This window comes from Bolinopsis microptera, chromosome 9, assembly GCF_026151205.1.
Source record: "Bolinopsis microptera isolate Bmic1 chromosome 9, MBARI_Bmic_1.0, whole genome shotgun sequence".
In the NCBI taxonomy this organism is placed as follows: domain Eukaryota; kingdom Metazoa; phylum Ctenophora; class Tentaculata; order Lobata; family Bolinopsidae; genus Bolinopsis; species Bolinopsis microptera.
This window is the reverse complement of record NC_087080.1, coordinates 12,530,805-12,545,877: the sequence shown is the minus strand read 5'-3', so window position 1 is coordinate 12,545,877 and position 15,073 is coordinate 12,530,805. Positions and strand designations below refer to the sequence as shown.

General features: G+C 37.3%; 1 protein-coding gene across 10 annotated transcripts in view; it reads left to right on the top strand.

The window, feature by feature from the left end:
* The window catches only part of LOC134821253 (axonemal dynein light chain domain-containing protein 1-like), a 57,843-nt gene that overhangs the window by 25,890 nt on the left and 16,880 nt on the right, over window positions 1–15,073 (top strand). For all 10 annotated transcript variants that reach the window (XM_063831966.1, XM_063831964.1, XM_063831962.1 and 7 more), the window contains exons 22-24: window positions 11,047–11,089; window positions 11,529–11,680; window positions 12,291–12,345. In XM_063831966.1, the coding sequence (XP_063688036.1) occupies window positions 11,047–11,089; window positions 11,529–11,680; window positions 12,291–12,345 (250 nt within the window). The remainder of the gene's footprint in view (window positions 1–11,046; window positions 11,090–11,528; window positions 11,681–12,290; window positions 12,346–15,073) is intronic.

The following is a 15,073-nucleotide window of genomic DNA, read 5'->3' as shown; positions in this document are numbered from 1 at the left end:
TCCTCTATCATTGTTTTGAGTGTCCGATCCAAAACAAAATCCTAGGATACACGAGGCGTGGTAGCCTGTAAACGTGTAAAATCCTGGGGTTACACGAGACATGGTAGCCTGTGAGCGTGTAGACCGCTCCTTCATCGTTGTTTTGAGTGTCCGATTCAAAACCAAATCCTAGGGTACACGAGACGTGGAAGCCTGTGAGCGTGTTATAGTCTGTTAAGTGAGTCCTAGGGTTACACGAGACGTGGTAGTCTGTAAGCGTGCTAAATCCTGGGGTTACACGAGACATGGAAGCCTGTGAAGTGTGAACGTGTAGACCGCTCCTCTATCGTTGTTTTCAGTGTCTGATTCAAAACCAAATCCTGGGGTTACACGTCATGTGGGATCCTGTGAGCGTGTTAGTTTCCTGCGGAACGTGTTATTTGCCTGTGGGAAAAGCTGTTAGTGTTATGCTGCGGTTCTAAGGTTAGTAGAGGCTATTAGAGCCTTTCCTTGTTGTAGAGATGGCTAGTCCCTTCCTTTGCATAGGTTAAAAACACCCATGCACCTCCCGTTCGAGCCACCCACCCCACACCGCGTGGAGGCTCGGTGAGGTTTTTCGTGGGGCAGCTGGCAAAGTTAAATTCGTTCTTAAATTTATTGTATATGGCCTTTTATCTTTATGGAATATGGCCATTATTAACATCATCATTTTGTCTCATAGCAGTCGATAGAAGACTGAATTCTGTCTCATGGTGTCCTTCAGTTAAATAGATCTGATCCCCCATTAGAAGGTTGCAAATAGTGCCGATTATATGTGCCACTCAAGTCAATAAATCGAAAGACGATTGGAAATATTTCGAAAACATTTGAATATGGTGCATAAATATAATATGTAAGTTATGCAACATGGTTTGATAACATTCAATGAATTCTTTAAGCAACTTAGCCAGATATTGAAGTATTGACGCTAGCGAGAACCTATCACAAAACTAAGGTGCTTTCGAGAGCTTTCAGGACTCAACCTTCGAATTAAAATTCCTGGACAATTCTTGTTGACGTAAGACTTTAAGCACTGGCCATAATATAGCAGTGGCCATAATGCAATTTAACTTATATGAATATTAACAAACAGCACGCAATGCACAGTGGTTTTTATCTATAAATAAAATGTATTGGGCATTATAAAATATAACAGGCACTCGAGGGTAGCTGGCAGGGGCAGGGTCAGGGTTATGGTCAAGGTTAATTTTACTTTAAGGATTAGGGTACACACCTATTTCTACATAGACTGGTCAGACTTCTTCATTCTTGGATATTGTCAAATATCGTGCTCTCAGCGTGCGTTATTTTAAAATAATACACAACTACACAATCCTGCAAGTTTTTTATTTTAACTCCTCCACGGACCACGAGTTTGTAAATGGCACTTATAAGTAAAGGTGAGAAAGCTGGCAAAGTTAAATTCGTTCTTCAGTTTGTTTTATATGGCCTTTTAACCTTATAGCCATTATTGACATCTTCCTTCTGCAGAAGACAGAAGTCTGTCCCATGATTTCCTTCAGTTAAATATATTGGTTTGAAACTACTCAATGAATTCTTTAAGCCACTTAGCCACATATTGACACTATAGCTTCCGCTGAAAACTGGCGCCACAAAACTAAGATTATAGTTCTTTTAAGACCTTATAAGACTCAACCTGCAAATTCAAATTGCTGGAAAATTCTGGTTGACGTAAGAGCGGTGGACATAAAATAAGGGTGGGACCGACAAATGCAAAATTCAAAATCATATTATTGTTATATTATCAAATAGAAGTTCTAAACAAGGAATATTTCAAAACAACGCCCAAGTCTAATTTCCCTAACACAAATAACGAAATGTGAAAACTTCACTGTTGCTTATGCCAATATTTCTTGTCATAAGCTAAATTACGGAGATAGTAAAGATCACAAATATTATCAATAAATAAATTTCGTTTTAATTTCATGCACTTGCACTATATCGGCGAGAATAGATTGCTTACCTGGGTCTTCTTCTTCTCCCTAGCAAGCTCAGTGTATTAATGTTTAAAATGAGGGAGGATAGCGCTGGTTCATCAACAAGACCTCGTCAAGTCTTCAACAGGACCCCTTTAAAATTATACTCGAATATTAATTTATTATTATTATTAATATTGCACATCAAAATACCCACGTGCATAAACTTTCAGCCATGTGACCTGCTCTTTCAGCCTTGTGAGCTGCTCTTTCAGCCATGTGACCTGCTCTTTCAGCCATGTGACCTACTCTAATGAACTCCACTCCAGTCTCCACTTCAGTCCAGTTGCTCAACTTGTGGATTCTTAGGTCGAAATGAAATATCAGAATTGAAAGGTCTGCATTTGTAAAGCAATTCTATAAAAAATCGTTCCAATGCAATGGCGGATTAAAAAATAACTGCACTGAGTCAAACTCTTTAACTAATCATTGCTAGATCGCGAACAGAAATCTTTATATACTTACTTGTATATTTAGGAACTACAAACAAGCATTCGATTATTGTAGTCTGCTTAACCCACGTGCAGACAATATCAACACGAGGTCGAGTCATGTGTCATGTCAGGGTGATAACGTTATCCAATAAGAGAATTATATGGTCAGCTGATCAGTACTACCGGCCAGGTAGCGCAGTTGGTTAATCATCGGCTTTGTAATCGTGAGGTTGCGAGTTCGAATCCCACTGCCTGCCTAGTCGTGGGGTGAGCGTCGTTGACGCTCTGCTAAGGATCCCGAGTGGTCTATGTAGCCCCACGGTTCACTCAGCCGAATGCTTGAGAAATCGGGTGTGGGGGTTAAATGAGGAACTGTGCTTGATCAACACAGCGAAGCCTCGGGCGAAGAAAGTGTGGCATAGTGCCTTAACCGTCGCTGGCCTTAGGAACGATCCTTCGGCTTCTTGTAAAGCTCTTCCTTGAAAGTGCTGGTTTACATTGTAATGCAGGTAATACCGAAGTAAAATAACAAAGGTGGTCGACTCATTCGATGGCCTTGTTGCGTCGCAACGAATCCTCATAAGATAAGATAAGATAAGATAACCAATAGAACTAAACCATAATAGTTGAAACCTCCTTTTTGAGAACTTTCTGATGTCGTACAACTCTATTCAAATTTATATTTGCATTCTGCATGTTCTCAAATATGTTCAGTATTATCGACCGATAATTTTGAACGATTGACATTCTTAGTGGTAAATCCTAGCTGCAGCTACAGCTACAGGTACACATTATTTTATCCTAGCATTTCAAATATTTCTTAATGCCTATTACCGACTGCTCATAAATGTTCGATTAAGGGTTTTTATGGACACGTTCATTGAAGTTTGAGGATATTGGTAAATTTCTAAAATAGCGTTTTCGACGATAGTGGCTTAATTTTAGCATCTATTAATCTAGCGTGTTCATAAGTTCTGAACATTAGCCACGTGACCCATACTCCCATATGCACTGCTCAGAAATAAAATGTATTGCTTTTAGGCACTATAATGTAAAAAATGTCACATTTTTGTGACATTGTTTACCATAGCTGCCCAATTATCATTCCTTGGTCTGAAATATAGTAGATTAGGTCAATCTAACAATTATGATACAACATTGGTTAAAGGGCACGGATCGAACAGCTTTAAGGCAATATTTCGTAAACTTTGTCACACTCAGAATATGAGACCTCTTTTCTACTGTGAGGTATCCTCAAAACCCTTTCAACTCATTATTTGATGGTTCTTCTGCCAATCATAGCCCTAAAATATGTTGTTTTGAAAAGTTAGCTAATACATGCACTTGGTTATTGGGAAATGATGTAAATTCTGTCACATTATATGGAATTTGAAATTCTGGGTGAATTTCCGAAATCATTTATATCTGATTTTGGTTTGGAAGGCGGGAAAACTCTATATAAGGACGATACATGGATACAGTTGATTCAAGTATAGGGCAGTTGATGTAAACATCGTCACAAAATGATACGACATCGTAAATAGGTTACATTTTGCGGGGAAAATCTATATAAGGACGATACACGGATACAGTTTATTCAAGTATAGGGCAGTTGTTGTAAACATCGTCACAAAATGATACGACATCGTAAATAGGTTACATTTTGCGGGAAAACTCTATATAAGGACGATACACGGATACAGTTGATTCAAGTATAGGGCAGTTGATGTAAACATCGTCACAAAATGATACGGCATCGTAAATAAGTTAAATTTTGCGGGAAAACTCTATATTAGGACGATACACGGATACAGTTGATTCAAGTATAGGGCAGTTGATGTACACATCGTCACGAAATGATAAGACATCATAAATAGGTTAAATTTGGAAACAATGATTATAGAATGAAATAGTCTGCGATTAACATATTACATACATTATAAAATGGGCCGGGGTTTTTATATTTCCTGTATCTCTGTATTAATCATTTCGGACTGTAATTAGGACTGTTCACGTGAAAGAAATTGTATCTAAATTTTACAATGACGTACTCATTTGTGACGAAATTTACATTTCTTGACCCTATTTTGAAGAACCATACCTCGGTTAGAATTCAGGATTTATAGGTTGGTTATTGTTTAGCAAAATAGAACTCAAGTTTAACAATGCTGAGTTTAATTTTACTAAGTTACTGAAATGTGACGAAATTTACTTTTCCTGCCCCAACAGTATAATTTCAATGTGATGAAAAATTGGCATGGGTTTCTATATTTCCTGTATAAATCCATTCTAACTATAATAAGGACTATTGATATGAAAGAAAATCTATCTAAATTTTAAAATGACGTATGTGACGAAATTTACATTTCTTGCCCCTATTTTGAAGAACCATACCTCGGTTAAAATTCAATTTTCTTCCAGGAATTATTGGTTGGTTATTGTTCAGCAAATTAGAACTCAAGTTTAACAATGCTGAGTTTAATTTTACTAAGTTACTGAAATGTGACGAAATTTACTTTTCCTGCCCCAACAGTATAGTTTCAATGTGATGAAAAATTGGCATGGGTTTCTACATTTCTTGTATAAATCCATTCCGACTATAATAAGGACTATTGGTAGGAAATAAAATCTATCTAAATTTTAAAATTACGTATGTGACGAAATTTACATTTCTTGCCCCTATTTTAAAGAACCATACCTCAGTTAAAATTCAATTTTCTTCCAGGAAATATTGGTTGGTTTTTTTTAAAGCAAATCAGAACCCAAGTTTAACAATGCTGAGTTTGATATCACTAATTTACTGAAATGTGACGAAATTTACTTTTCCTGCCCCAACAGTATAATTTCAATGTGATGAAAAATGGGCATGGGTTTCTATATTTCCTGTATAAATCCATTCTAGCTATAATAAGGGCAGTTGATATGAAAGAAAATCTATCTAACTAATGCTATGGCTGATGTGACGAAATTTACATTTCTTGCCCCTATTTTGAAGAATCATACCTCAATTAGTATATAATGTTACTTTATCACCATCACTATGTCGATAAATTAGTTATTTTGCTAACACGGAGCAAATAAAGTTATAATATTTTTTTTGTGACGAAATTTACAAATTTTTACCCTGTTCAGGTGTTGAAATTTTGCCAATGTTAACATATCACTGCCATATAATAATTTATGTGACCGGCGTATGGTTGAAATATTGTTAATTGATCCATAGTACGTAATATAGGGTGTTTAAGTTGGTATACTAATATTTACTCGATTTCACACATGTTGAGATATCATACAAATTTATGTGACTAAATTTACCAATTTCTGCCTTCTGTATTTGTATTTGCCTATAACAATGAAATATGTGAACAATTCCAAACACATTCAGCTCACAAAATAATGCTAGACCGTTCGGCATTTCTTGTCAGGATGTCATAAACATCCCTCATATAAATTTCTTAAATGTGTGACGGAGTTTACATGGTGCTACCATTTAACGAAAAAAGTCGCTAAATATGTAGATAATAGTCATATGCAACTATCCTATAAATTTGAAATTCGAAAATTTGGTCAAACACGGCAACAAGGGGTCCATATAAACTCTGTCACATTTTTATAGTGTGACAAAGTTTACAACTCACTGCCGGCCGCATTTAAGCGATATCTTATCGTCTGATAAAGATATCGTTATGCGACAAAGTTTATCTAGAGGATGAAACGATTATCCTAACCATTGAGGGTTTATATAGTTTTATAGTGTGACACATTTTACATCATCGTGCCATTTAGTAGGGTCACTAATATTTACCAATATCCTCAAACTTCAATGAACGTGTCCTTATATGAATATTAACAAACGGCACGCACTGCGCCACGTCCATATTCCACATCGAGAATGGAGATAGTGGAATTACGCTATCGTGGCGGGCATCTTGAATAGTTCTCGTTATTTATAGAATTGGATATACACCACTGTGCAGTGGGGCTTAAGTAATAAGTATCTTTCCAAGAATTTGGCCGGATATTCACTTGACATAAAATTTAATGTAATTTATATTATAAAAATATATTCAGTGAACTGCAAAGTCGCTTATTTGGACATCAAAGTCACAAACCAAAATTAGGCAGATTTTTCATATATATATACAGATTTTTCTAAAATTGATAGCATCATATTCAACAAGCACCTGTTAGAGGACACTAATTGCCCTGCTTTGGAAGCAGAAACAAGTTGGAGTATTATCAAAAATAACATGCCAAGAAATCACTGTGCCTTGCTGTTAACTTGATTGTAGAGTGTGATCTAGAAATAAAACCAAAGATCCAGCTCTCTCACGATCAAGGTCGTATCGACGGTCTGACTGGGGTTAAAACACTCCATAGCTTTTCGAATGATGCAATTCCAATGGCTTTTGTTTTCATCTACAGTTTATGATAGTTAGCAACGGTTGCCACATTGAAACAGGAAATATATGCTTGCAATGCTCATGCATAAAACATTGTTATGTTACTGATCTGGGGATAAGCTTCCACGTCTTTCATTGTGTTACAACTTTCAATACGATAATCTCACATAAACAGGTAATGGGTATCTAACATTGAAACATTCGCTGACATACCACAAGCTACCAAGGTTCGATTCCCGACTCTGCCACTAGCCGTGGGGTGAGCGTCGTCGACGCTCAGCTAAGGATCCTGAGTGGTCTATGCAGCCCCCCGGTCCACTCAGCCAAATACTCGAGAAATCGGGTGTGAGGGTTAAATGAGGAGCTGCCCATTGCAGCAAAGTCTCGGGCGAAGAAAGTATGGTACACACTACCTTAACCGTCACTGGCCTAATGTATAATTGAATCATTCGGCTTCCTGTAATTGGCTGGTTACACACTTGTGTAACAATGTGGTTGTTGGAATGTCCGAAGTAAAATAAGAGTTGAGATTAAAAAATTTAAAAAATCCAAGATTTTGGTCGAGGAACAAACATTTGAACACAAATGCGTAGATTTGATTTAACATAAATATATAATTATACACAAAGTAACATGTTAAACTAGCGGTTATCTCGTCAGTTCGTGCTAGTAGTTTAAACTTTTAAACATAGCCGAGCACGTTTACTGACAAAAAATCAAGTAGTAGTTATCTTATTATTTATTCAGTTAGATTAATTGCACAACGCAGAGAACTTTAGTAAACATAGAACAACAAAAATAGCTAAATGTTAATATAGTAAGCCATTATTAATGAAATTTCAATTGAATAACGTTTCTAGACAGAAATCTAGTATTAACTAAAATTTACCTCGTACCTAAAATAATTTTCGTTAGTTATTTGCAAAAATGTGTGAATAACATACCTTTAATTGCCACAAACCGACTTTGACCCTTCAAGGTAAAAATTCTGATACATTCATGACATTTGCACAGTGACAAAACGCCCTTCGAAATGCTTAATACAAACTAAAATGTACATAGAATTTACAAAGCGACCAGAAAGTTTTGAAGATGATAACGCCGCCCGGGTACAGATTCCTAATGACCCCCGATTAGTAATAACTCAAGCACTATTGTTGTAGCACTATTTATAGTCACCAACTCAAACCCACGCACAATAGTATCGTCAGTGTTGTTACTTTGTTGGTTTATCTGCAAACAATAAGCTAATATTGAATTGATACAACCAAGATGGGCAACGATAAACACCAGACAAAGTATTTTACTGCTATTTAAAATAACCTGGCTGCGTGTTGCCTTGTGCTCTTGTGAGGGGCCTAGACAAAAATATTTTTGTCTGGATTTAGGGATAGTAAGTTTATTGTAAGTCTAGACACCAATAATATAAATACAAATAGCGTATTATCATTTTATAATTGCGGGGAAATTGTGGACATGCAGTATTATTATATTAACGAATATTGTGGCACTCAGGAGACTAATAAAGGAAGAATGACTAAGATTGATTAATATTTACCCGATCCGAATTAAAGAGCAGCTGCCATTCTTGCTATTGGTCAGAATTGTCGGCCCTGGCAAACGCCTGTTGAGCAAAATTAAAATGCTCATAGTGCGATCAAATCTCTCAGAAATTGTTCGTCCTCTGCGAACTATACGCCACTGCTATCCTTCTGACAATAAAATTTTGTCAGGCTGCAGCTATCCTACGGCAGGATGGAAAGCTGAAATATGCAGAAAAGAGTCGTGGCCTGTTGGACGGTGGCTCAGGCCCTACTCTTCATGATGGCCGGTGGACTAGAAAAGTAGAAAATGCCCTTATTTTTGTTCAATAATGCCCTTCTTTTTTAGTTAAAAAGTTTGGTCAGTATGTGAAATTTTCACACGTGCAGGCTGTAGGCTACTTATCATCACTCTATTTGTCTCCAAATAGTGATGATAAAGGACATGATTCAGCGACGACCACGGTGTATCGCGCTTATATGCAATCTCATTTTTTGCAATTTCATCTCCTTGATCCTTTGTAACCACTTCCAGTCACGCACAATTCCAATATAGCTTATTAATTGTCTAGACTACAAAGTATGTTTTACGTATATTTCAGTTAGGCTATGAAGGACCATTGTCTGCTCGCACTAGTCTAATAATGATATTGGATCTGACTGTAATGAAATCGCTACGTGAAGCAAAGCCAAAAGTGCGATAACTGTTAACCATTTTAAATCTTTAACCATTCGAGAGATTGTATGAAAAAAAACTTAATAAAGAATTTGTAACTACGGTAAGGCTATCATTTCTTACTACATATCTTACTATATATAAAGCGAGACGATATATATGGATGGATGTGTTTATCCGTACCATTTTACTGACACCACGGCATCAACTTTAACGCGACTTTCCGCAAAAACCGTAAAAGATATACAACTGAAACCTTTTTGACTGGGTCAAATGCGTTAATGGCCTCCAAATCAGCATGAAAAAATAAAAATTGGCCAAGGAATAGGGGTTTTAGAGCCCAAAATTTGGACCCCCAAGCGGTGTAAAAAACGCTAATTAAATAGGTAATAATTATTTTAGGTCCTTGAGACATCATTTTAGGGTTATACTGGTCATCGATGGTAAATATACGCCGTATTCAAAAATTCTAAGAAATACGTGAAATACGGCAAAATTTGGCGTTTAAATTCTTTGATGGTAAAATTTTTCAAAATACGCGCGTATCTCTTTCGAAATACGTGATTACAGATTACTGATATTTGCGCGTGCGTCGCTGGCCCAGTGGTATATATATATATAATATTAATATAGCAATACTGACAGTCGTTTTGGAGACTTCACGGTGCTCGAATGAAAACGCTGCAGCGACTTGCTATTCTTATGCTGAACCAACCAATCAGTCAGTCTGCTGCAGAGCAGAGCTTCTCAGGTTATAAAGCAGTTATGCCTCCCTCGAGGAATAGACTTTCAACCGAGACCCAGTTCCAGTGCATTTTTATCTATTACAATATTCGCAGACTAAGATCACAAGTCTCTCTTGCTTGAATTTTGAAACCGGTTACCGGATTAACACGGACTTCCCAGTGGCATAAGTTTAAAAAGTGACTAGGAATCCAGCCTGGAAAGAAAAAACGGCTATAATAAACTTTTAAAACGGCTATAATAAATTTTTCGGCCGGATGACGATTTCATTTCACCTTGCTAGTTATATTACAGAGGTATTTTTAGTTATTCATTAGTTATTCATAATTGCCAAAAAGTATGGGAAAAAATTATCCTATCCGAGTCTCGAACTCGCAATATGCTGATATGGAGCTAGCGTATTAACCAATTAGGCCACGATTCCATGTACTGTAATGTAATATTTATATATAGATGTTCGCGCGTTACTGCAACTTAATTTGAAATACGTAATTTATCATCGGGAAATACGTATGCGTAGTACCTACGCGTAGTCTCCCCAAAACGCATTTACCATCCTTGATACTGGTTCCTGCTAGTAATTATAAAGCGAGAAGATATATTTATATCTGTTGCCATTAACTGACATCAACGTTAACACGACTTTCCGCAAAAACCGTGTAGTGATAGAATATAGCTTAAATATATCATCGAAACCTTTTTGGCTGGATCGAATGCTTTTATGGCCTTTTTACTATATAGTATGAAAAAATAAAAAGTTGGCAAAGGAATAAGAAGTTTAGGTCCCAAAATTTGAACCAAGAAGTGGTTTTAAAATCGCGAACTAAATAAATATTGTCGTTTTTTACAGCACATTGGGTTATATGGGTTCCTGCTATTTCCTATAAAGACCTAATTCATTAACAATAAACATCGCTTCGTAAATGGACGAAATGTTATTATTTTAAACATTAATATGTACGCGAACTCTTAGCTCTTCAACCACACCGGTCACCGGTGTTCTCTGTTCTTCTTTAGAAGATCAATTTAAAACATGTAACGATGGTTCAACGGCTGTTGCAAGAGCACATGTCGATAATACTAACGTAGTATTACGACCCCTTTAATCTACACAGTCCAAATTGTGCACGTGACTTGCATGTGCATATTACTCATTGTGCACGTGCCAATACTGCCAATACTACCAAAACAAAATTCAACAATATCACAAACATAATCTATAATATGTTTCAGGGTACAACTGCAAGTGGGGACACTGCCTCTCCGTCAAACCAACGTAAGTACTTTGCCTAATATGTTTCCGTACGTGTCGAGTAATCACAGTGGTACGCGAACTCGTGATCATGCGACACGAGTTCATTGACCAGATGTGCGTATAATTTGTGTACTCTTAACATATAAACATGTATATAATTATACAACTATGATCCATGTTTAATTATGAAATAAGTATTAAGCTGTTGCATATTTAAACCCACCTGGCCAAGACCTGCGTCCCAACGCTCTCGGGAGTGAGTGCTGGGTGGCCGGTGTTCACTCATTACCCCCTCCCCCCTCCCCCCCCCCACTATCTCTCACCAACAACGCGTGCACACATTCCGCAATCCGCGCACTTCCAAGTCAAATCAAAATTATTGAATTTTTCGATGTCCTTTAAGTTTATTATTAGGTTTACCACACCATATGACGTCACAATAACATAAACATGCACCTAGTGTCCGGAGGAGTGGAGCACGTGTCACAGGAAACTATTTCAACAGAGGATAAACCTCACATCACTGAGGTGGAGGGTGAGAAGAACCTCTTTGTACTGGGGGAGGATGAGAATATCCAGAGCAGCACCATGGACGAGATACTCTCTAGACATGTGAGTGTTTAACTAATGTACTCTAATGTACTCTAATGTACTCTAATGTACTCTAATGTCTATCAATATCGAAACAAGCTGAAGCACTGGAGGGCGGAGGCTTAATGTATTGTAAAATTGATTGTTATCACTGTCGCAATGAAGGACAATTGTCGTTTTGTGCAGTCGTGCGAGTTCAATAATGATTTTAATGATTCTCGTCAGCTTGTTTAATCGACTCCGTATCGCCAAAAAATCGTATCGCCAAAAAATCTGATTGCCTGTGCAATGTGCATGTTCGGCCGACTAAAACAGCATTACCAATGATTACGGTGTTGCTAGTAAAGCGGTCCTTGGTGAATTGTCCATGCTTAGACTGTCGATATTCGAAACTCTAAAATAGTATCATGGACTTTTAATTTCAGCTAAACTTCCAGTGATTAAAATGGTAACTCAACTGAGATAATAAGGGGACTGTTTATAGCATAATCCTTAGTAAAGCTGTTCAGGGAGAGTTTATACATAATATGTAATACTTATAAATCATCCCTTACTTATTCTAAGGATTGTGCTTCAAAATAATGATCGATTTTGGAAAAAAATGTTGTCAAAAATGCGACTATATTTTCAGTCGACCGATTCTGCAAGCTCAGAAAAAGCCGGTTTAAACGATCTGCCATCAAGAGGTAAGTTGAATTTTAGAAAAAATTGACTTCGAGGGAAACTTGCATTCATTTCTACATCATACATGAGCTAAAAAGATCGTAAAATAGTACGTTTTCCTATTTCCTATTTGAATTTCCTATTTGTGAACATCGTGATTTGCAAACCGCTTACTAAAATTTACTGTCTCATAAAATTCGTTCCATCGCATTTTCTTCCTTTTTCAAACAAAAGTGACACTCAAAAATCCGAGGTTTTTGATACATTTTTGACTATTTTGGCATTTAAGGGGGCAGGGGGTCTTTATGAAATTTCTCTCGAAATTGATTTTATAGTTGTTTCTAATAGAGGGGAGTGATATCTATCACCTGCTTTTAGTCCCATGGAAAAATATTATTCGTCTAATAAGCGACTTTAATTATAGCTAGATCTGAAAACTGTAACTGAGATTAGTGTCACTGACACTTTTCATTGGTGCTAACGATTTGTTACCAACTATTCTCCGTTAGTGGGTCACGTGGGTGGGTCACGTGGTCACGTGATTCTTGTTTATAGATTTATAGCGACACCTGCGCGGTTGTAAACATCTACAATTATGTCAGATTCACAAGAGTCGTTCACAAATTTTTTAAAAAATAGGAAATGGCGATGGGACTAAAATCAAGACTCAACTCTGCTGTTTTTTTGAAGAAAAAAAGTGCTTAAAAATCACTCAAATTCAAGGTTTTAAAGCACTTAAGACACATTTATGACATATTTTGTCATTTTAATTGGTTTCAAAAGGGGGATTCTGGTGCCGGAAATTGGTTGTAATGGTTATCAGGGATAGTTCTTACCCAAAAAATCTGGGTTGAAGAAGTCAGAATTTTAAAAATTCTAACAAATTTGTCAGAAAACGTCAAAACTGTTGTTGCTGCAAGGGCAGAAATAACCATTAAATGCGCCAACTACTTAAAACCCATTTCTGCTCTGCAGTAACAAACTATACTATACTCTTATTGGATGATGGTTTGCTTTGATTGGTCGCAGTTATATTCACTCAAGGGAACCAATCATCTTAAACAAAATGACTTTTATTCCTTGCACGGATTCAAAATATATGGATTTTTAGTGTGGCGACGCCAGAAAATGCAGTTCGACACCGTAGGTAGGGAAATAGGTCACTGTAGATCTTTCTCGATGATACATTGTTAAGCACATGATCGGTTTCCTCCAATAATGGACACGTTCAATTCACGTGGGTGCCTTCCATGATCCATCAATTCTAATTCTGCTACTCTCTACGAGCGCAGGCTTGATGAAATGGAGACAAAGGAGGAATTATTTGGATTTCCCTGAGTTGTGACATGATGATTTGCAGACGCAACTTGTTTATGTCTAAAATTCGTTCGTACTCGCATTTTCTTCCTATTTTCCAAAACAAAGTGACATCCTCATAAAGAGTTTTTGATCTATTTTGACTATTTTGCATTTTAGGGGAGGGCGTGGTCTTTGGATTTCTCTCGAAATTGGAGTTTATAGTTGTTTCTAATAGGGGGTAGTGATATCTATCCCATTTTTACCTGGTAAAATATTATTCGCTAATAACCCGGACTTAATTATAGCTAGATCTGAAATGTAGTGAGATGTGTCCTGGATCCTTCAATGTGTAACGATTGTTACCACTTTCCTGTTATGTAGTATGTGGTCGGCCACGTCGTCACGTATTCTTGTATTTAGTTCTATGTCGCATATCTGCGCGGTTGTAACATCTCATCATGTCAATTTCACAAGATCGTTTCCGTAAATTTTTTTAAAAAAATAGGTAAATGCGTCGGGACTAAGAACCAGAGACTCAGCTCGCTGTTTTTGAGGAAAAAGTGCTTAGAATCACTCAATTCAAGGTCGTTAAGCATAGACCTTTTGAATATTTTAGTGCCATTAATGGTTTCAACAAGGGCGGCCTTTCTGGTGCCGGACATGGCTTGTATGGTACAGGGATAGGCTTTCGGACCTGACCCAAACTTCTGGGTACAGAAGTCCCATTTTAAAATTCTAACCAATTTGTAGGAAAACGTCAAACGTTGTGTACAAGGGCCAGAATTAACCATTAAATCCAACTACTTTAAAACCATTTCTGCTCTGCAGTAACAACTATCTATACCTTGGGATGTGAGTTGCCTTTGATTGGACCAGTTATATCACTAGGAGGGACCATATTTAAACAATGACCTTATCCTTCGGCACGGATCAAATTATGGACTTTTGAGTGGCGACGCCGAATGCAGTCGACACCGTGTTAGGAAAGGTCACTGTAGTCTTTCCGATGATACCTTGTTAGCAATTTTGAATGCATTAAATAGAGAAAAATGAATTTCAGCTAATTTGGGATGGGTGTGGCCCCTGGGAGTGGCCTGAGTGGGTTGGGAGGTCGAAACTTGGTTTTTCTGATGGTTCGGGTCAGGTACTACCCATTTTTACACTAAAATAGTTCCAAATACCCCGGAACATACATCCCCTACAGGGTAAAGATTTTCAATCTTGATTTTACCTGGATTTCAGCTATTTTGGGATGGGCGTGGCCTCTTGGAGTGGCCTGAGTGGGTTGGAGGTCGAAACTTGATTTTTCTGATGGTTCGGGTCAGGTACTACCCATTTTTACACTAGTAAAATAGTTCCAAATACCCCGGAACATACATCCCCTACAGGGGTAAAGATTTTCAATCTTGATTTTACCTGGATTTCAGCTATTTTGGGATGGGCGTGGCCTCT